The sequence below is a fragment of the Cetorhinus maximus genome, chromosome 2, assembly GCF_964194155.1.
Source record: "Cetorhinus maximus chromosome 2, sCetMax3.hap1.1, whole genome shotgun sequence".
In the NCBI taxonomy this organism is placed as follows: Eukaryota; Metazoa; Chordata; class Chondrichthyes; order Lamniformes; family Cetorhinidae; genus Cetorhinus; species Cetorhinus maximus.
Window position 1 is genome coordinate 124,302,077 of NC_135880.1, and position 23,407 is coordinate 124,325,483.

Genomic DNA, 23,407 nt, shown 5'->3' on the forward strand with positions numbered 1-23,407 from the left:
ATGGAGTTCAAGTGCAATGATGGGCAATGTATACCTGATAGATGGCAATGTGATGGTAAAGCTGACTGTCATGATGGATCAGATGAAAGTGAAGATGTTTGCTGTAAGTACTTAGATGGAATTCTTATTTATTGTAAGAACTAAGCGGTGAAATGTCTATTTACTAATGAGAATTTGTATTTGTTGCTTATTTCAATACTTCAGTCCACGTGGATTAAGTAAACTCCATATCCACTTGTTTGGCTGAATAGCTAACTCCTTGAGTGCTTTCCTCCTATTGTCTCCCTGCCTCAATATTTATCATGCTCCCTTCATTTTTTAAGATGTTTGTGTTGCTTCATCTCACTCCCCCTTGCAACCCAATTAACAGCCAAGTCTTCAGTTAGCTAGCATAATTATGGAGCAGTCATGCTCTATAATTCCCTCAAATCACATCTGTAACCAAGGTTGTGGTTACTGTTCTAAAATTGCCTGTGGTTCAGCACTTTTTCCTTGATTGTCATTGCAAAATGTCCTAGGTGTTATGTAATGCTAATATCTACAGTATTATAGTTGTAATGAAATGATTCTCTCCACCTATAACCAATGAACCACTATCTGGTTTTCAGATGAGACATTTGATGAACTTATGATTTTGAGCTGGTGAAAAGATCTTTTTCTTAAGAGATCCTCTTCCATAACAAATCAGACAACTTGTGGGGGTGTGGAGGAGGATGGGAGTGGAAGTGTTTGAATACATTTAACATGAGGAATATTCAGTAAATGTACTAATTGAGGATGTGAACAAAACCATGGGAGAAGGAAAGAGTGGGAAGCGATCTGGCATTAGTCCAGAGATATTTTGTAAACCTGGCCTCATCAGTTTATTACTACAGAAACTGTAAATGGAAAACACTGTCGTGAGGACAAGGAATGAAGCATTTAACTAGGGTTAGGAGGAAATAAATGGAAAGAAATAGATGTGAAAAGTTCAAAGCTTGTACAGTACTTTAGGTGGGAAAGGATGGAACCAGAGCTGATCATGAGGATATGTAGTGATGACTTTCAAGAACAGTATCATTGGTACAAATTTGATTTTCTTTTAATTTGGTCTGAATTACCATTTGATTGGTTCCTGTTCAGTTGTGAATCAGCCCTGCTGTTGTAGGGGGGCACGTTGTACTATTAGTGATGGAGTTGAATTGCAGACATTTGGGTGAAAATATTAAGTTTATTGACAATATACTCAGCAGCAACTACATGTGTGCCTTCAACTCCAACTCTGCACTGCTCTCCAATTGGTTACTACAGGTCATGTGATCTTCCCTAACAAGTGTTATTCTTAAAGGTGCATTACACAAAATAAAACCATAATTACTAACCTAACCTACCCTACAGGCAAAGAAAGCTGACCACTTTAACTGCAACCTGGTTACTCATTTTCAGACTTGAGAATCTGCCCCACTGGTGAAATTAAATGTGGCTCTGGATCGCTTCAGTGTATTCCAGCTTCTTGGAAATGCAATGGAGTACAGGACTGCAATGATAGTGATGAAGAAGAAAACTGTGGTAAGTTTATGAAGGAAATTGATTTTAATTTTGACCTAAGGCAATTCTTGTAAATCTTTCTGCTTGGTCCTCCACTCTGTTCCCTTCAACACCCCACTCCCTTCAAAATTGCAGGTTGTGATTTGAAGTGTAGATTTATTCCTTGATACAGGATTGATTTATTTCCACCTCTTTCTCCCCCCCCCCACCAAAGAAGTGTGACCAATAGTGCACAGCTGCCCAATTCTACAACTTCCATTCACTTTATACTAAATGGGTTGAATATTAACACCTAAATAGTTGTAAGGTAATCTAAGTATATACATGGCTGGCATGTTTGCATAGTTGGAGAAAATGGTCTTGCCTAGCATTTTTTAATTTCTATTTATATGATGTGGGCATAATTGGTAAGGCAAGTGGTTATTGCCTATCCCCAATTGTCCTAACTGAATAACTTGCTAGACCAATGCAGTGTTGGTATTGATTTTTGATGCAACTTGGTAGGTCATTTTAAAGAACAATTGAGCAATTAAGAGTCGACCAGTAGCATCTCGTACAAGTTAAGGATGTAATTTTTCCCTATAGGACAGCAGTGAACCAGATGAACATTTTCAAGAACCCAATAGCTTCATGGTCACTTTTTTTTCTAAATTGATCCCAGTTTTAATTTGGATTTTTTAAAAACCATTTTTGGTTTGAAAAATTTGAATGCTGTCTAGATTATTAACCCAGGCTGCTGGATTACTGGTCCAGTAACTAACCTTTTAAGCTTGAGGTTACAAAGTAACATTTGTAGGGATACTGTTAGTGCCAGACAGCATTTTAAATTTTCATGGAATACCTAGTATTTTTAGCTGTATTGCTCATTTCCAATTCTGCAGACTTTTGACTGGGTCCTCAGGGTTATTTAGGTCTACAGATAAATGGTTCCCAGGCCGCCACCACTTGGCTAACTGAGTAGAAGATGCCCTTCCCTCTCCCCATGCAATGCAATAGAGATCAAGAATTTTGATGCAGATTTACCACTGTCTCCAGTCTGTGACTAAACATGTTGATTGTATCATATCCTGAAGCTTTGTAAATAACTCTTTACTTGTAGTGTAAAATTATTCTGTGCACTCATAATTGGTTAATAGTGAAATGGCTCACTTATTTACTTGGCAGTATATTTAAAACTGGATTTTCTCATTAGGTACTGAGATTTAACATTTGAATTTCATTAGTGGTTCTGCAGTTCTGAAGACATGAATCTTTTAAAATGGCTTTTGAACATTACTTTGGTCTTACTGTCTTCTATCTTTTTCAGGCCATGTCACTTGTAGTCCAGCAGAGTTCACTTGCTCCAGTGGCAGATGCATTTCTAAGAAATTTATCTGTAATGGCCATGATGACTGTGGTGATGGAAGTGATGAAAAAAGCTGTGCTCCACTTCCCTGTGACTCACATGAGTTTCAGTGCAGTAATTCTTCAGAGTGTATACCCTTGAGTTGGGTGTGTGACCACCATGCTGATTGTACTGATCAGTCTGATGAAGCTCCAGACAGATGTGGGCACACAGCTGCATTTGTCACCTGCTCACCTAGTGACCTTCAGTGTGATTCAGGTGAATGTATTCACCACAAATGGTACTGTGATGGAGACATTGACTGTAAAGATGGAAGTGATGAAACCAACTGTCGTAAGTGATTTTCGATAATCAAATTCCTGTGCTTATTTTTTCTTTCTTCCATTTTAAGTGAAGGACAATATAAAGGAATTTTTAGGTGCTACTGGCACCCCTAGATTCTGTGCCAAATACCCACATCTACAGTAAAGTTTGCTTCATCTGACTCTAGCAATGTGCCTGCTGTGAATTTGTTTCACCAAACCCTTTTCCCAAATGGGCATTGTAGATGTGACAAGATTTTCCAAGTTGCTGTGACAATCCTGAGTAACTATAGGGGAGACTGCCAATGGTTTTGTAGCTATTTTGCTAACCACCTTCAATGTAAAAGAACTAGAAACAATTGGGGCTAGGAGGGCCCTATGTATGTTTAGGAAAGGGGATCCTGGGACTAAATTTCCAGTGAACCTGTTTGCTGTAAAATTACAGCCAAGAAACCATTGAAATGTTGACTGTAATTTGGGAATCTAAATAAATCTATTTAAGCTTGCTAAAAGGATGGCTTAGTTCCATATAGCATAAAATAGCAAGTGTGCAACCTGCAGGACCCAAAAATATTGATCAAACTTGAAGATGGTGCAGTAATACACTAACTCAAAGTTGATTAAATCAGCTGCTCTATGACTGAATCAAGGAACAGAAAATGCACAAGATTCCCAACTTGACACTTGCTCCATTGTGTTTTGGGATTGAAGGTTTACGTACAAAAACAACTGAATTTATTGTGGTAATGCAATACAAATATGTATGTTGTCTACAGTTGCTTTTCTGTTGTCAATATTTACACCTGGCCACATGCCCCAAAGGTGTCCTTTAAATATCTAGTATTAAATCAAGTTTATGGGAGTGGAGCATGGTAGCTAGAAAATCAAGTCTGGATGTAACAAAGGCATGGATGAAGGCTTTAGCAGTAGATGAGTTAGGTAGGGATGGAGTGGTGCAAGGTTAACATATTGGGCTAGATTTGTTCAGTCTGAACAATACACTATTAGTGATGCACAAGAAATTGACTAGCAACTTTTAGCTGGGAAGAGAGCCTAGTGAATTAAGAATTTTACACTGTTCGTTGCAGTTTTTGCAAAGCTAGCATCTAGCTTTCAACTGCTGTGTAAATAAGTTGTCTTAGTGATGGCACTAGTAGGTAAAACACACCTTGGTCAAAGATTGCAAACAGTCTGGTTCAGCCACAGTTGCCATGAAGAATTATGGAATTTTTCATGGGGACCAAAGGTAAGGCTTTGTCTCATCCAAAACTAGATGCCTGAGAATCAACCTGGGTGATTTTTAGATACTGGAGGGTTTGAGAGCTCAGTGAGGTAAAGCTGGATGTCATCAGTGCTTATGTGAAAACTGGCACTTTTTTCCCTCAATGCTACAGAGGGGCAACACCTAACTGAGAAATGGGGGGGATAAAGGATGGGCCCATTGGGGACACCACAGATAACTGAACCAGAGGAGAAATCATTGGAGGTGATTTTTCAGGCTACAACTAAAGAGCTAAAAATAGACTAGATGAATTTAGTCCCCCACAGTTGTTTGGACAAAAGGCATTGGTAAAGATAGTGTTGTAGACCATCAGTCTGTCACTAAAAGGGCATTTTCATAGTTTAGTAGATCAAACCTGTGGTGAGTTTGATCTGAAAATGCAACATCAGTTGAAAGCTAGATGCTAGCTTTGCAAAAACTGCATCGAGCAGTGTAAAATTCACTAGGCTATCTTCCTGGCTAAAAGCTGCTAGTCAATTTTTTGTGCATTACTAATAGTGTATTGTTCAGACTGAACAAGTCTCGCCAGTATGTTGACCTTGTACCATTGCAAGAATTTCACTTTTTTAAAAATTTGATTTTCTGCGGAGCAAAAATCTGACACATCCACCACAAGCCATCCTTTTGGGTCCTCCTTTGATCCCCTTAATTCTGATCTAACCTGTAGCTTTCCCCTACACCCCTGCAGAAACCAATAGCTGTCACTTATCCCCATATATGCTACTTGAGGGACAATACTTGAAAGATATGGAGAGTAAATGAGGGTGGCATTTGATCAGGTGACTTGTGTGGAGAATGGCTGGTTTCTGTGATGTAGCATTGTCCACAAACTCATGCTTTGTAATGCACTTATGCAAGTCCTATTAAAGTTGTAATGCACAGTTGTGTTTTTTTTAGCATCTCAAACATGTAGGCCAGATCATTTTAGATGCAGTGATGGCAGCTGTATCCCTGGACATAGTCAATGTAATGGAATTGCTGATTGTCCAGATGGTAGTGATGAAATCAATTGCAAGAAGGGTGAGTGCACAAATTTACTACAACAACGCCTTTAAATATGCATTCAAAGCTCAATTTCATGTGTTAATTTTGACAGTTGCTGAGTGTACAGCACCCATGGACTTCAAGTGTCTGAGTGGTGAATGCATAAACATATCTCAAGTCTGTAATCATCAACAGGATTGCAAAGACTGGAGCGATGAACTCCTGGGAAAATGTTGTAAGTATTTTTGTGGCTAAAAGTAGTTGATCTGAATTTTTAGTCCTTTAGCCCCCTTTTTACAAATCTGTTTTGACTACAATTGTATGACTTATGGCTTAAATCTTTTCTAGGTAATCTTTAAATGAGAGTTTGGCATATCAAATTAAACTATCTTTATTGAAGTCTGTCAGTTCCTAAACAGATTAGACAATTATCCCAGCACCTTGCTGATATCAGTTGGCCCTCTTTTTTTTTCTCTGCAATTAAGCAACTAATTTGAATGCAAAATACACATTCCATGAAAAGTTGCTTCCTAAAAATCTGGTTCTGTTGCTGAACATGCTCTAGTATTCAATGTCCTTCAGCATTTCTTAACTTGTATCTTGGTATGACAAGACAGTAATCCAGCAGGATCAATAGTGCTGTCAGTTACTGAATACAATAAAGATTTAAACCACATGTAGATAACTCCTTTAGGAGTTGTAGTCTTCATTTGATGCTGGCAGGCAAAAGAACAAATATGCCTTTAACCACTTATTATTTCACAAAGTACTCAATTAATTGGTTAGAATTGTGGAATAATTGGAATACATTTATAACTGAATATCAGGCAATTTTCAACATGTCTTGGTCAAATATTTCAAACTTGAGCACTGGCATGAATTTGTTGTAAGCACAAGTATTCACACCAAGTTTAAAGATTGGCAAGTTTTATAATTGAGTTCCTAAAATGAGGTCTGTTATCAGAACTCTTGGGCCCAAGCTTTTTAAACTTGGGCAGGCATATGAAGAGTAGGAGAGCCTAGGAGGAATTGGAAAAATGATCCTTCCCTAATGAAGGGAATACATCATTGAATTACACATGACTTTCAGGTCAGTTTTAATCCTGCAAGTAAACCATTGGTACTATTTTGTGATCTATTAATTGACTGGTAATTTAATATTGCACCACAATTAATGCTTATTCCAATAATCTAGTATAGACATGGCTAAATTTCTGGTAGTATGGTCTTTGGGTTAGCATTAAGCCTATTGAGCAAAATAACAGGTTTACATGGGAACATAGGAAATAGCAGGAGTAGGCTATTCAGCCCCTCGAGCATGCTCTGCTATTTGACTAGATCATGGCTGATCTGTCAATGCCATTTTCCTACCCTACCCCCATACCTCTTTAATATCTGGAAATCCATCTATCTACATTTGTATATACTTGATGACTGAGCCTCCACAGCCTGCTGGGATCGAAAATTCCACATTCACCACTGAGTAAAATTCCTCCTCATCTCAGCCTTAAATGACCTAAGACTCCCCTGATTCTAGACCCCCCTCTCCTCCCCGCTGCTAGGGTAAACATCCTTCTGCATCTGGCCCTATAAGAATTTTGTATGCTTTCATTCCTATCATTCTCATTTTTCTAAGCTCTAGAGAATATAGTTTACTTTATATCTGAACTGGAAATCCCTTTTTAATACTATAGCTGGGTGTCTGCAATATGGGGCATTGGTATTCAAATACTTTGTTTTTATCCTTAAACCTGCACAAATGTTGGTCTATCAGTATCTGGAAAGGAGAGATCTATGTTCTTGGCATAAACACTTGGCAACTGAAATCTGGAAAGTATGTTAACATGTTGAATCTGAAAACCGACATTACAATTATAGAAAGTTGTGACTGGTGAAGTGCTAATTTAAGCCAGGAGGATACTAGTAAGCCTTAAACAGTTTTCTTGCCCTCGCCACTGCCATCACTTTGTTTTATTTTGACTTTCTGCTGGATGATGTCATCCTCTACTGCCCTGCACCCCCACTCCAAAAAGTCTGATGTGTCTTTCTATATCCTCTCAATAGACCATTTAATGGTGGGATTATCTATCCCTCTCGCTTGCTTCCCTGAGACACCTTGCATGCTCTTGTATTAAGCACATTCCTTCTTTCCCTTCTCCGCTCCTGCCAGAACTTCAAGACTGGAATAAACAAAATATACCCCGGAGGGAATTGGCCTTTTGACGTTTGCAGATTTTTGTACTAATTTCAGTGAGTGAAATAGACTAGTCCCGATGAATGCATGCCTGGAGTGATGGTGCAGGAGGGAGGGCTTTAGATTTTTGAGACATTGGGACTATTTCTGGGGGCAGTGAGACCCGTACAAGGTGGATGGGTTGCGCCTGAACCGGAATGGGACCAACATCCTTGCAGGGAGGTTCGCTGTTGGGGAAGGTTTAAACTAACTTGGCAGGGGGATGGGATCCTGAGAGGAGATTCCGCAGGGGGAGATGCACATCCAAAATTAGAGCAAGTGAGCCTGGAAGGTGTAGAAATTATAGGCCAGTTAAGGTACAAGGGAGCTTGGCAAGGTTGGATGGTATTTATTTTAATACAAGGAGTCTGACAAATAAGACAGGTGAGTTGAGGGCAAAATTAACATGTGGATGTATGATATCATTGCTGTCACAGACATGGTTGAGAGAGGGGCAGGATTGGCAGCTCAATCTTCCAGGATAAAGGGTCTTCAGGGAAGGAGGTAAAAGGAGGGATATTGCAATATTGATCAAGGAATCAATTACAGCAGTAAGGAGGGATGACATCTTTAAAGGCTCTGTGGTTGAAGCCATATGGGTAGAACTAAAAAACAAAAGGAGCGATCACATTGGGGGGCCTACAGTACACTCCCAGCAAACAGTCAGAAATCGAGCAGATATGTAGGCGAATTTCAGAAGTGTAAAAATAATAGTGTAGTAATAGTGGGGGATTTCAACTTCCCCAACACTAACTGGGTTAGAAACAAAACCAGAATTACCTGGAAAAACTCAGCAGGTCTGGCAGCATCGGCGGAGAAGAAAAGAGTTGACGTTTCGAGTCCTCATAACCCTTCAGCAGAAGTTCTGCCGAAGGGTCATGAGGACTCGAAACGTCAACTCTTTTCTTCTCCGCCGATGCTGCCAGACCTGCTGAGTTTTTCCAGGTAATTCTGGTTTTGTTTTGGATTTCCAGCATCCGCAGTAGTTTTTTGTTTTTATTACTAACTGGGTTAGTCATGGTGTGATAGGTTTAGAGGGAGTGGAATTCTTAAAATGCATCCAGGAGAGCTTTTTAAGCCAGTACATAGAAGGCCTTACAAGAGAGGGGGTGGTCCTGGACTTAATTTTAGGGAATGAAGCCGGGCAAGTGGTAGAGGTATAAGTGGGGGATCGTTTTGCAGATAGTGATTATAACCATTAGATTCAAGGTTGTTATGGAAAAGGACAAGGATGGGCCAGAAATGAGTTCTAAATTGGGGGAAGGTCAATTTTAATAAGGTCAGATATGATTTGGCCAGAGTGGACTGGGAGCAGCTACTTTTAGGTAAAATCTGCATCAGAGCAATGGGACTCGAGAAGGAAATAGGGAGAGTACAGGGCCAACATATTCCAGTAAAGACAAAGGATGGGACCAACAAATCCAGGGAACCCGGGATGTCGAGGGATATACAGGATTGCATAAAGAGATAAAGGGACGCTTATGGCAATACTGAGGGCTCAAAACAGCAGAGGCCCTAGAGTATAGAATGTGTAGGGGGGAAACTTAAAAAGGAAATTAGGAGAACAAAAAAAGGGGCATGAAAAACCATTGGATTTTCCTTTATTTTACCTGCCAAAGTCATTTTACAAGTACATTAAGAGTAAGGTCCATTAAGGACCATAGTGGTAATTTGTGTGTGGAGCCAGAAGACTTAGGTGGGGTTCTAAATGAATACTTTGTGTCAGTTCTCACAAATGAGAGGGACGACGTGGGTATGGAAATCAGGTGGAAGAACTGATATAATTTTAAAAATTAGCATTGAAGGGGAGGAGGTTCTAAGTGGTCTGGCAGGCTTAAAAGTAGATAAATCTCCAGGCCCGGATGAAATGTAACTCAGGTTGTTGAGTGAGGCAAGGGAGGATATGGCAGGGGCACTGGCAATTTTCAACACCCTCTGGCCACAGGAGAGGTGCCAGAGGACTGGAGGACAGCCAGTGTGGTACTGTTATTCAAGAAGGGAGAACGGGATAAACCAGGGAACTACAGGCCAGGCAATCTAACCTCAGTGGTGGGGAAACTATTGGAAGCAATTCTGAGGGACAGAATTAATCTACACTTGGAGAGGTAGGGATTAATCAAGGACAGTCAGCATGGTTTTGTTAAGGGGAGGTTATGTCTGACCAATTTGATTGAATTTTTCAAAGAGGTGACCAGGTGTGTAAATGAGGGCAATGCATTTGATATTGTCTACTTGGACTTCAGCAAGGCTTTTGATAAGGTCCCACATGGGAGACTGGTTTACAAAGGTAAGAGCCCATGGGATCCAAGGCAATTTGACAAATTGGATCCAGAATTGGCTGAGTGGCAGGAAGCAGAGGGTGATGGTTGAGGAATGTTTTGTGATTGGATGTCTGTGTCCAGTGGGGTTCCACAGTGATCTGTATTGGGTCTCTTGCTGTGGTGTGTGTATATATAAACAATTTAGACTTGAATGTAGGAGTAAGTTTGCGGATGACATGAAAATTGGTGGAGTGGTAAATAGTGAGGATGATAGCCTTAGATTATAAAAGGATATAGCCTGATAAGTGGCAAATGAAATTTAATCCAGATAAGTGAGAGGTGATGCACTTGGGAAGGACAAACAAGGCATGGGAATACACAAATGGTAGGACCCTGGGAAGAACTGAGCATCAGAGGGACCTTGGTGTGCATGTCTGCTGGTCCCTTAAGGTAATGGGACAGGTAGATAAGGTGGGTAAGAAGGCATATGGGATTCTTGCCTTTAGCTGAGGCATAGAATATAAGAGCAGGGAGGTTATGCTGGATCTGTAAAATGCTGGTTAGGCCACAGCTAGAGTATTGCATGCAGTTCTGGGATCTGCATTATAGGAAGGATGTGATTGCACTAGAGAGAGAGTGCAGAGAAGATTTATCAGGATGTTGCCTGGGCTGGAGAGCTTTAGTTATGAGGAGAGATTGGATAGACTGGGGTTATTTTCCCTGGAGTAGAGGAGATTGAGGGGGGACATGATTAAGGTGTATAAAATTGAGGGGCATAGGGTAGACGGGGAGGAACTTTTCCCCTTGGTGGAGGGATCAGTAACCAGGGGGCATAGATTTAAGGTAAGGGGCAGGAGGTTTAGAGGGGATGTGAGGAAGAACTTTTTCACCCAGAGGGTGGTGAGAGTCTGGAACTCACTGCCTGAAAGGGTGGTGGAGGCAGAAACCCTCAATATTTAAGTATTTGGATGTATGCTTGCGACGCCATGGCATACAAGACAATGGGCCTAGTGCTGGAAAATTGGGTTAGAATAGTTGGTACTTGTTTGACTGGCACAGACTCAATGGACTGAAGGGCCTTTTTCTGTGCTGTAGACTTCTATGATCTGACTCTAACACAATGTTTAGAATATCAGTTAACATGCTCTAATTTTCTCAGTTTTGTTACTAAATTAGCAATTTACTTTATAATTGAGTGTATAATTAAATTGAGTATAATTAAACTTAATCAAATGGCAGACTTGGTTAAATGAAATATAATTTTTGGTTAGGTTTGATTCTGGGAATCAACTTTTAAATGTCTACAATATAAAACAGAACAGGTTAGAAATACTCGGCAGGTCTGAAATCGTGGAGAGACTGTCTCCAGACTTGAGTATTTCCAACATTTTCAGTTTGTATTTCAGATTTCCAGCATTGCGCATTTTTGATCTTGTAAAAGACTACATGTGTATGGATAGAATTAGAATGTTTAAATATAAACACTAGCAGTTGACTGAATTTTTCAGCTAACAATTTCAATAGTGTCTCTTCTGTGCAGCAGCCATAATCGTTCCTCAATCACACAATCTTTTGCTTTTTTTCTCACACTAGCCATAATGTGATCAGTAATGCAGATAACCACCCTGAACTGGAGGTGAACCTGAGTAAGATGCTCACTTTTTTATTTGTTCCCTTTTTTTTGCAGATGTGAATGAATGCTTATTGAATAATGGAGGTTGTTCTCACATCTGTCAAGATCTTGTCATTGGCTATGAATGCGACTGCCCTGCTGGTTATAAATTGGTTGATAAGACTTGTGAAGGCAAGTTGAACCATTGAATTTTGTAGATCAGAAAAATTATATTCTTTATGAATCTAAAGATATTGGTTTTTTTTTTTAGATGTTGATGAATGCCAAAATCCTGGAACCTGCAGCCAAATTTGTATCAACTTAGAAGGAAGCTATAAGTGTGAATGTCATACAGGATATCACATGGATCTAACTAATTCAGTTTGCAAGGCAGTAGGTAAGCTCAAAGTATTCTGCTCAGTTTAAGTTTAAAAGAATAATTGGGTATCCTAGATTTTTGAACTGTCCTTGACAGATGTAATTTCACCACCTCTTGGTTAGTCTTGAAGTTGATGTGGGGCACTAACTGTTAAACCAAAGTCGGCATGTATCTGTCCAACTGCAATGGCCTCCTTTAAAAATATAGCCTTCTACCTTTTTTTTCTTGGGGTAGACTTGTTATATTGACAGACTTCATAGTAACAACTTTCAGAACAATTAACTGTCCAAGTGTGTTGCATTTGACTTTTCTTTAAATCATGGAGTCAAAGTTGACCCTTTAATTTCCAAATTGAGCTTCAATTGCACATGCCTCTGTCCTTGATTTTTAAATAGTCCTTTGCATCATTTTCTTATCCCCATGATCAACTTCACAACTGCCTTCAAGCCTACTTTGAGGGCCCTTGTGTGTTTACCCGTATCAGGTTTTCTTCAGCTTTTCATATTGCTTACTATTCTGTTTGCAATGGCTACCCAGTCTAACCAGTCTCACCTCATCAGACTATTGAACTAATAAGGTGATTCGCTGAGAACTCCTGTTTCTGTACACTAATCAACGTCCATATTCCAGCAAGCCCCTTAATTAAGCAAGGTTAACTGAAATTCCCCTCTACTTTGAAGTATGGTTATTTGGAGTATTTATGAACTGCTGCCCCACTATTGCAGAACCCTCAGCTGACTCTAGTCCCTTTTCAAGATAGCTACTGCTGCTCATTACCTAAACAATCATTTCATCATTACAGTTCTGTTGAAGAGTCATACGGACTCGAAACGTTAACTGTGTTCCTTTCTGCAGATGCTGTCAGACCTGCTGAGTTTTTCCAGGTATTTTATTTTTGTTTTGGATTTCCAGCATCAGCAGTTTTTTGCTCTTAATCATTCCATCAGCTTTGTTTCTGGATAAATGAAGCCTTAGTATGATGCTTCCAAAACTACTTTTCTGTTGTAATCCCATTTTAAAGCTTCACACTTGGTGCAATCCTAGACTGAAAATTGAGGCTGTTTTGGGGGTTGGGGGTGGGGGGGGGAGGAGGAGTGGGATGGGGGCTCAAGCAGCAGGGATACAGGTGAAAAAAGCAACTAAGACACTTATCACATTCTGCAGGCTCTGTCTGTGATCGGGCCTCACTCATTGGTTTAGCCTACCCCTATGGGCGAAAGTTATGCATGGTTGAAGGATTCTCCCAGCTGATCCCAGAACTGTCAAATCTGAGTGTCTCCTCTATTGCTGCTTTGGAGGCTATGACCATAATTGCTTGTCCTGCAAGCCCACTGGGTCATGGCCCACAGTTTGGGAACCCCAGCCTTAACTTACAACCTTCACCTATATTCATGTACTTCAAGCTGATTTAATATATTCTGCATATTTCTAATTGTTAACAGGCATGAGCCTGTTTACTTTGTGACTAGGAATGCAAAAGATATGCTTCAGGGATGCAATGAATGGAAGAAATGCAACCAGGATACTTGCAAAGGAAAGCAATCCCCTAATTTAGAAAAACTTAGATATCCTCTTATGGGAGACACCAGAATGAGGGGGCACAGTTTTTAAAAATAAGGGGTCTCCCCATTTAAGATGGAGATGAGAAATTTGAAGTTTGAGTGTCTTTGGAACTCCCCCTCGAGTGGTGGAGGCAGGGTCACTGAATATTTAAAACAAAGGTAGATTGTTGACTAACAAGGGTGTCTAAGGTTATCGGGGTAAGCAGAATGTGGAGATGAAGACATAATTGGATCAGCCATGATCTTAATGGTGGAGTATGCTTGAGGGGCCTAAAGGCCTGCTTCTAATTCTTATCCCAATTAAGCCACTCTAAAATGGATACACTCCTACCATTCCATTCACTAAAGTTCTATCCTTATTTTGCAATGACACTTCATATCCATGCATATTTAATTACTAACAAAATATGAACATGAGTTTCATTGGAGAACTGAAAAGAAAAATGCAATGAGCCAAATGTGCAATAGATTAATTCTCCTTGCAGTAGAATTATACCTAATTCCATGTATAAGCTACATGAATCCTGTTGCAAAGTGTTGGTCTTTCTGGGAATGGTAAGAATAAAGAATCCCTTGGGAGCATTTTACAATAAACTGAAGTCCTGTAAGTGGCTGTGGTCCAGATTGAAAACTCTATTGCAGCCAAATTTATACACTTCAGTTCACCAAGTAAAAGGGGTACTATAGTTTTGCTGGATATATTTGGTTTTATAGAAGTTGTTAACATTGCAAATCTTAGAACGAAAAAGGTTTCTTAGCTGCAAAGGCCTGGTGTTGGTCATTTTAAATTTGTGGATAATTTTTTATTCTGCATAGGAAAAGAGCCTTATTTGATCTTCACTAATCGTCATAACATCCGGAAGCTAGGACTGCATCACCGTGAGTACACCCAGGTAGCTGCACAGCTGAGAAATGCTGTAGCACTGGATGCTGATATTGCTGAACAGAGAATCTTTTGGGCTGACTTGGGCCAGCAAGCAATTTTCAGGTAATTTTAAATCTTGAACTGATATTATACATTGATTACAGCAACACAAACCTCACTGTATGTTTCACCAAGATGCTGTAGCATTATCAAAGAGCAGGCCAGTGTCCTGCATAATTATTCAGCATTCATCAAAGGCCACCAAAATAGATCAGCGTGTTATCTTTGTAGGACCTCACTGTACAAATTCGTTGCTGCATTTGCTGAACAAGTAACTCAACTCCAAAGCAAATGTGTGGCTTGTCTTAGGCAAGACTATACAAAGTGCAAGTTTTTCCTTGGTCAAAAATTCTGGACCCTAAACAAGTATCTTTCTTCCAGCATGTCCATGAATAAATGGGAACACTCATCTGGGGTTTCCAAAATTGAGGATCTTGAAATCCCAGGAGGAATTGCAGTGGATTGGATCTACAAACACATCTATTGGACCGATCGGGGTACAAAGACTATATCTGTGGCCATGTTTGATGGAACCAAAAGGAAGACACTCTTTGACACTGAACTGAGGGAACCAGCTTCTGTTGCAGTTGATCCAATAACTGGGTACTGAAATTTAATGTGTATTTTTAAAATGCAAATGTGTATAGTTTTGCACACAAATGTATATGTAATCATTTTGGATTGATACAATTTTGCTATGGTTAAGTAGCATTAGCACCAAATTTCAAAGCTGAATATTCATACAAACACATGAATTAGGAGCAGGAGTGGGCCACTCAGTCCTTCAAGCCTGCTCCACCACCCAAGAAGATCATGGCTGGTCTGATTGGAACCTCAACTCCACATTCCCACTTACCCCTGATAAGCAAGGGGGTGAAAGATTCTTGATAACCTATCTACCTCTTCCTCCGAATGCAGTGGAAATAGAGCCTTTACATATTTTTAAGGCAGAGTTCTGAAGACACTGAACCCTCAATTTCTCCTATCTGTTTTAAATGGGCGACCCCCTTATTTTTAAACAGTAGCCCCTAGTACTAGTTTCTCCCATAAGAGGAAACATCCTCTACACATCGGCTCTGTCAAGACCCCTCAGGTTCCTCCAGTCTTCTGCCTTATTGACTGAATTATATTCTGATTTGTAGTGCATTTGGTTGAAGAATCGAAAGGAGAATTGTCCTACTGTTATTATATCCTGATAGAGTAGAGCAACTTTGGCAGAAGTCTGTCCCCTGTCCTAGCTGAAGAGAGACTAGAGAAACAAGAAATAGAAAATGATCAAATTAATGTAGGGCTGGGAAATCTCCCCAAATTGAGTTTCTGTTAGCAATTATTTACTAGTGATTTGAAAATGGCTTGGTTGGAGGAAGTCACTTGGCAATGTTTGTATTCTTAAACATTTTATTGACACTTCCCTATTGCCTTTGCAGAGTTCGACAAGGTTAATGTTCTACAACAAAAACAGAAACAAATACCTGGAAAAACTCAGCAGGTCTGGCAGCATCGGCAGAGAAGAGTACAATTGAAGTTTCGAGTCCTCATGACCCTTGTACAGAACTGAAGGGTCTGTTCTGTTGAAGGGTCCAGTTCTGTTGAAGGGTCATGAGGATGCGAAACGTCAACTGTACTCTTCTCCATCAATGCTGCCAGACCTGAGTTTTTCCAGGTATTTCTGTTTCTGTTTTTGTTTTGGATTTCCAGCATCCACAGTTTTTTGTTTTTATCTCTAAGGTTAATGTTCTGATCTGTTAAAAGTAATTTTTTCATGGACCTAAATTTAACCTTTTTCTTGTGCTTTGACTTTTGAAGGTTTATTTACTGGTCAGACTGTGGTGATCCAGCAGTGATTGAAAAAGCAGGAATGAATGGTGCTGACCGCCAGCAACTTGTTGCCAGAGAGATTCAGTGGCCAAGTGGCATTACACTTGGTAAGAAGATTTTTATTTAGGAAGTTGGAAAAGGTGCCTTTCACTGACAAATGGTTTAGACCTTTGTAAACTTTATCCACAGATCTTGTGAAAAGCTGCTTGTATTGGATCGATTCAAAGTTGCACACATTATCAAGTGTAGGCCTGAATGGTCAGGATAGAAGAACTGTGCTGTGGTCGCTGGAATTTCTTAGTCATCCTTCTGCTGTCTCTGTATTTGAGGTATTGCTTTTTTTTCCCATATTCTGGAAGTGTTACCATAAACTTAGAATTCAAAATGAAGGCAGTTTTTAATGTTAAATGATGCTAGATGGAATGCTTGTTCATTGACACTTGTACTATAATGAGATTAAACATACAATGGAAATGTAGCTGCTAGTTGGTACAAAATAAGCTGCAAGCTGAACTTTGATCTTGAGCTAAATTGTTGGACTGGAGTTTACTGTCTCTTTATTGCACTTCTGTGGGACAAAGCAGAACAGAGAATAACTGATTTTTAAATATATCAAGTTCAGAATTCTAATTCTGATCATTCAGGGAGTGTACTGATCTGACTAGACCTTGGGGGTCGCTTACTATATTTCTTGTGTGAATGGTCTTGTTCCAGGATCGTGTCTTCTGGAGTGATGAGGAGAGCAAAGCCATCTACGGAGCCAACAAGTATACAGGAGATGATGTGGTGGTTTTGGCTTCTGACCTTCATGAGCCTCGAGACATCATTATTTACAATAAGCTGTTGCAACCATTTGGTAGGGTTTGTTATTTCATTAGATCTTGTATCGTACAAAAGGAAATTTGTATCTTCACTTCCTGCTCTGCTGTTCAGTAAAATCATGGAGGAACTTCTAAATCAACACAATTTTCCTACCCTATCATTGTAATGCTATAGTCTGCTACTTAGTAAGCTTCAATTCTTTTGGCCAATCACTTACGATTGGACTTTGGAATCACATTTGCATTAATTTCACCATGAAATGTTCTATGATGCCAAAAGAATTGGTTAAAAATTTGACTTGGATTACATTCCATCAAAATATCCAGAAATTTCTGGACTATTTTCTTCCCTGCCTCCCCTTTTGAAAAGCGCACTCTTTTTTTTGAGTGCTCACCCTACTGCAGCACTCAATCTCTACCTCCTTGTCATATTTCTTCCTTCCCCCTCCCCAGCAAGAAAAACCCGTCTAGAAAATAGGCTAAATCTTTTTCTCACCAACTTAATAACAGAAGGGAACATGGCCTTGTAATGTGCTTGAAGCTTTCAACTGTTACTGATTCGGACTTGAACAGAATAAATGACGACAATGCCTGCTTCTTTCTCTTTCCCCTGCTTCTCCCCCCTCCTTTCCCCTGTTGCTTGGTTTCATTCCACAAGCTTGTCTCTTATCCAGTTTGTTCTGATTCCTGCTCCATGCTCTGATCAGATGTTTGGAATTTTGCTTGAAGTTTTGGCCAACAGTCGGAAGATGAGGTGCTGTTCCTCCAGTTTGCGTTGGGCTTCACTGGAACAATGCAGCAAGCCAAGGACAGACATGTGGGCAAGAGACCAGGGTGGAGTGTTAAAATGGCAAGCGACAGGGAGGTTTGGGTCTTTCTTGCAGACAGACCGCAGGTGTTCTGCAAAGTGGTTGCCCAGTTTGCGTTTGGTGTCTCCAATGTAGAGGGGACCGCATTGGGAGCAACGAATGCAGTAGACTAAACTAGGGGAAATGCAAGTGAAATGCTGCTTATCTTGAAAGGAGTGTTTGGGCCCTTTGACGGTGAGGAGAGAGGAAGTGAAGGGGCAGGTGTTGCATCTTCTACGTGGGCATGGGTAGGTGCCATAGGTGGGGGTTGAGGAGTAGGGGGTGATGGAGGAGTGGACCAGGGTGTCCCGGAGGGAACGATCCCTACGGAATGCTGCCAGGGGGGTGAAGGGAAGATGTGTTTGGCGGTGGCATCATGCTGGAGTTGGCGGAAATGGCGGAGAATGATCCTTTGAATGCGGAGGCTGGTGGGGTGATAAGTGAGGACAAGGGGGACCCTATCATATTTCTGGGAGGGAGGAGAGGGCGGATGCGCGGAAGATGGGCCGGACACGGTCGAGGGCCCTGTCAACGACCGTGGATGGAAAACCTTGGTTAAGGAAGAAGGAGGACATGTCAGAGGAACTGTTTTTGAAGGTAGCATCATCATAACAGATGCGACGGAGGCGAAGGAACTGAGAGAATGGAGGAATTTTCCTCCAACGTTCCTATGCATGCATCCAGGATGTGATAATTACTGGTGATAAGTGTCTGGGATGCTGGTGGAATGTTTGGTGGTAAAACATGTCGCTGGATACTGGGAACATATATAGAAACTAAAAAGATTCCCTGTGACGGAGAGGGTTTGGCCAGATATGCCATCTGTCACCTTTTTGGAAACAAATGCCACAAAATGGCAGAGTTGAGAGAACTACTGGTTATTTTTTAAGCCAACATGTACAGTGACTCAGCTAATTGGTCCTCTTATGTTCAAATCAGTTCATGTTTGTAAGAGTCCACTACAACATCGTGCAACCTTTCGCTTTTTCCAGTGTTGTGAATTTTCCAGGAACTATTGGGCAATCTTCTATTTCCAACATATGATTTGCTAATCTTCACTTTGACCTGGCAGAGGGGGGAAAATGTGCTATAGAACAAAGGTCACGGTTCCAATTCTGCATTAATTGAATATCTATACTTCATTCACAGGTAAAAATTGGTGTGTCAAAAGCTTCCAGAATGGAGGTTGTGAATTCATGTGTCTTCCTGCTCCTTGGTTTAACAGTCGGTCACCTAAATACACCTGTGTGTGTCCATCTGGAAAGGAACTGGAGCCAAATGGACAACACTGTAGAATGGGTATGTATAAAATTTATATAGAGCATACACTTAGCACCAACTTTATAGATTCTCTGCACAATGAAGGAAGTGTATGGATGCAATTTTATGTAAAATTCAGTGAGAATGGGCCTTTTAATTTTTTTAACTTGAGTTGGGGTAATGGGCCAGAACTTACTGTACTCAGTGAGTGGTGGCTGCTATTAGACTTGCCCTTCAATGTTTAATTACCACCAAATTTTGCATTGGAAGTTGTAAGTGGGAGACTTAAAGGCATCTGGAATTTGAACAGAGCAAGCAACTATATCTCAACTAATACTGAATATGCAATGTAGGGTCTGAACCAGGAAGTTAGGATAGTGAATTAAGGGCTGAGACTCCATTTTCAATTGGTGCCATAGATGTTTGGATAATGTCTGACACTTAAAAAAAAGTACATGAATTAAAATGGCTATATTTAGTTCATATCAACTCTGCAAGCAGAAACTTCATGCTGTTCACTGAATTTGAATGGTGAGGCAGCCATATAACTAGCTTACAAAGTTAATGGCGCAGCAGCAATATGTTGGACAGCAACATCCAGATTTTCACACTTAGCTGCATATCTCCTCTTTTCAGAAGTTGTACAGTTTGCATGTATGCAAGTGAGTGTATGCTGTTAGCCTCACTTTACATTGAAAGCAAATTCTGGCCCATTATTTAGAATTGTGAAATTGATATTTATCTTGCCCATGTAAGCAATTTTTCTTAAAGCAATCAGATGGAAACTGGATCTTCAAGTGCACATGTACAATATTTAGATGTTAACTTATTGTCAGAATGATACAGCGCAGGAGAATACTCGACCCATTGTTCTGGCTCAGTTATTCGTATTTGCCTTTCAATGTTCTTATCCCATAACAAATGTAAAGTCATCTAGGCAGTTAGTGTGGGAGGAGGAGGGGAAGGAGAAGATGAGTGTCACTATTTGATTTTTAATCTCATCCTTGAAGATAGATTGCTGAGGGATAAGTAGGGTCTCTGCTATCTTACTGTCTAAGATGTGACTGTAAGAAGTTCAGAACAAGGTCAGTTGTCTGTGCCTTACCTGCCTCTAAATGAGCCAAGCAGGTTTATGGTATGCTGATCACCCAGGCTGGCTCATTTCTGGAAGATTAGGCCACCTAGCTGAAGTTCTTCCCATAAGTCGGTGCTTTTAAAGGTTTGGACAATCAACATGAAGATTACTAATGCTTTGATGCAATGCTCCATGAATAAGATCACCAGTCACATGGGCCCCTGAGGGGAGATTGGTATGTCTTGGGCATACTGTATGCTTGTGGATTTAATTGTTTGGTTGAAGACACTTCCACATAGCAGTATTTTTCTCTGTGCTGGACACTAGGTTGACCCAAAAGAAAGTCCATAGAAACTAGATTAATTTTCGGCAGTTTTTTTTTCCATAAAACTCCATCTTATGTTAAAGCCTGTGGTTGTGTTGTAGTCCTTGTACAGATCACAAACTAAATCGACACTACCTCAGTTGCCTTTTTTTTTAAAAAGGCAACTTAATTGCACCTTCACCCAAGTTTGCACTAATCTTTTTAATCCTTCAAATTAAATTTGAATGATGGTTCATGAGATTTTATTCCCTTTCAGTCGCAGTACATGCAACTGTTGCAGCAACTGCAACCACACTGGTGTCTACTTTATCCTCGGGTACTGCAAAACACCTGTCTACTGATCTCTCTGCAAGGGTTGTGCCTTCCAGAGGTAATGCAAGTGCATTTATTATGTTAATTTTTCTTCTAATAGTCACTTATTATAATTTATAGCATCAAACCATTAGTTAGTACCTTAACTTTGTTTTGACTTTCAGCATTATTACTGTATAGTTGGTGGTTACTCATAAGATTATTAGCAGTATGTAATGGTGCACTATTTGAAGTTAAAGCACAAACTGTCTTTTTTTCAGATTAGATTGGATTGTAGCTTCTAAAATTATTTTTTCAGTAGAATTCAAATATCACTATTTCCATACAGGAAAAAAAGCAAATGCTACACTTGATAAAGTGAACAAATCAGAGTGGGGTTCTGGAGCAGGTTGGATTGCACTTGGTATTTGTAAGTATTTCTACACAGAAAACATCCTTTATTGACTTTTAAAGCTGTTAATTTTTGCCTGCCCTGAATCAAAGGGTAACAGTTCTAAAGAGTCACCATAATTCTTAAACTGAACAGTTAGTGATTTAGAAGATAAAGTATGAGAATATATTTTGTTTCCTCTGCCTAATACAGACTTCTGTATTTCAGTACTTTTGACCATGGCTGGTGTAGCTGGCTACATTAAATGGCAGGACTGGAAGAGGAAGACTCAACAAAGCATGTATTTTGAGAACCCAGCCTTTGAATGTGATTGATTAATTGCAGAAGGCAAAATAAAATTAATTTTTAAAGTGTATTTTCATTTCATTATTTTCATTAGAACAATGAGATATTGACAGCATTTAAAAATGTGACCCCGCTGGGTTTCACATTGTAATCTAAAGGTAAAATTTTCATGTCTTATACAATGAATTGAAAAACTTAATGTGTTCAATATGGTTTTGATTGAGTTTAAGTCATGAGTAAAATTTGTGCCAGACATTGACTCTCTCCAAGAGAATCTAACCATCTCCCCTTTGACATTCAGTGGCATTACCATCAACAAATCCCCTATCAACATTTGTGGGGTCACCACTGACCAGAAACATAATTGGACCAGCCATATTGTGACTACATGTGTAGATTAGAGGCTGAGAAGTCTGAGGTGAGTAATACCTGACTCCCCAAAGCCTGTCTACCATCTATAAGACAAGTCAGTATGATGGAATGCACTCCACTTTTCTGGATGAGTGGGACTCCAGCAATACTCGAGCTTGTCACTATCTAGGACAAAATAGCCTGCTTTATAGGCCCTCCATCCGCCACCGTTTTAAATATTCACCCTCCACCACTGGTATGCAGTGCAAGCAGTGTATACTGCTAACAAAATGGACTGCAGCTCCTCAAGGTTCTTTCAAGAGCACCTTCCAAAACCAATGACCTTGACCTAGAACAAGGGCAGCAGATGTGTGTAAATGCCACCTCTAAGTTCCCTGTCCATGTCCCACACCATCCTGACTTGTAAATTGCTGGGTTCAAATCCAAAACTCCTAAACAGCATTGCTGGTGTACCTGTACTGTTGTTGGTTTGTGTGCTGCATGATTTTTGCCTGTAGATGTGGCCTACGCTTATCAAGGATCAGATTAATGAGTCATAAAAGCAAATTGGATGTCAAGTAAAAGTGTGAAAAATTACTAGATTCTGAACTTAAAGCTGTGTTCAGTAACTCCAGTCTGTAAACAATCCTGAAACTAACCTAACACTAATTCTGGCCTCCATTATCTTGAGTTGGTGCTGCAAGCTGTCTATTCATCTTTCCAATTACAAGCAAGCAGGAGCTTGTGATAGCTTACTATCAAACTATATACCAGGAAGGGGATGTATTAGTGAGACGGTTAAAATACAAAATACTTTTAACTTGATAGTTTGATTATCTAGTCATTATAATTAATACATGGAGCACAACAAGACAACAGCCTATTTGTAAAATAGGCAAACACCTTGCAAGAGTGTAGGTGGGTGATGAGGGAAGTGATACTCCATCTAGATGAATTGGCCAAAAGATTGGGGCTTAGGTGTGAAGGAAATGACACTCCTTTTGTTTAATACAAGTCCTGTTAGTTCATGAGTCCATCTCTTGTTTATTGTGTAACTGTCCTTCAACCTAATACTACATTTTTTCAGGCCTTGAATAATATTTGAGGGCTTGCACCCTGTGTCAGCTTTATCTACAGTAGTACCTACCAGACTTGCTAACCATCAGTTTGTTTAGTGGATAGTGTTACAATCCTTGTAGGGAAAGGACTAGTTGATGTAACTACGGGATATCCGTGTAGAAAGTACTTTGGTACTTGCAGCAAAATGTGGAACCACATGCAATCTCTTTCCAACTCTGCCTGCTATGTAAGGTCTTTCACTTCCCACTCCATTTGTTTTCAGCCCTTGAGTCAAGATTAGCAAGGATAAATGAGTAACAGGTGAAGGTGTTTATGGAGCACAGGGAAATGTCAGAAACTAAACCAATACTTTGTCTTCATGATGGAAGATACATTAAGTCTCCCAAAAATACTATAACCAAGGCACTAGTGAAAATGAGAAACAAATTA

The 23,407-nt window shown here is 40.0% G+C and overlaps 1 protein-coding gene across 1 annotated transcript; it reads left to right on the forward strand.

Moving 5' to 3' along the window:
• Nucleotides 1–21,616, forward strand: LOC144697328 (very low-density lipoprotein receptor-like). Its single transcript, XM_078569317.1, has 16 exons — nucleotides 1–103; nucleotides 1,426–1,548; nucleotides 2,834–3,205; nucleotides 5,354–5,476; nucleotides 5,553–5,675; nucleotides 11,622–11,738; nucleotides 11,818–11,943; nucleotides 14,304–14,475; nucleotides 14,794–15,015; nucleotides 16,219–16,337; nucleotides 16,420–16,559; nucleotides 16,945–17,086; nucleotides 19,049–19,198; nucleotides 20,816–20,929; nucleotides 21,200–21,280; nucleotides 21,470–21,616. Exons 1-16 carry the CDS (start codon nucleotides 1–3, stop codon nucleotides 21,574–21,576), a joined length of 2,334 nt encoding a protein of 777 aa, XP_078425443.1. The 3' UTR covers nucleotides 21,577–21,616.
• Nucleotides 21,617–23,407: the final 1,791 nt, after the last annotated feature.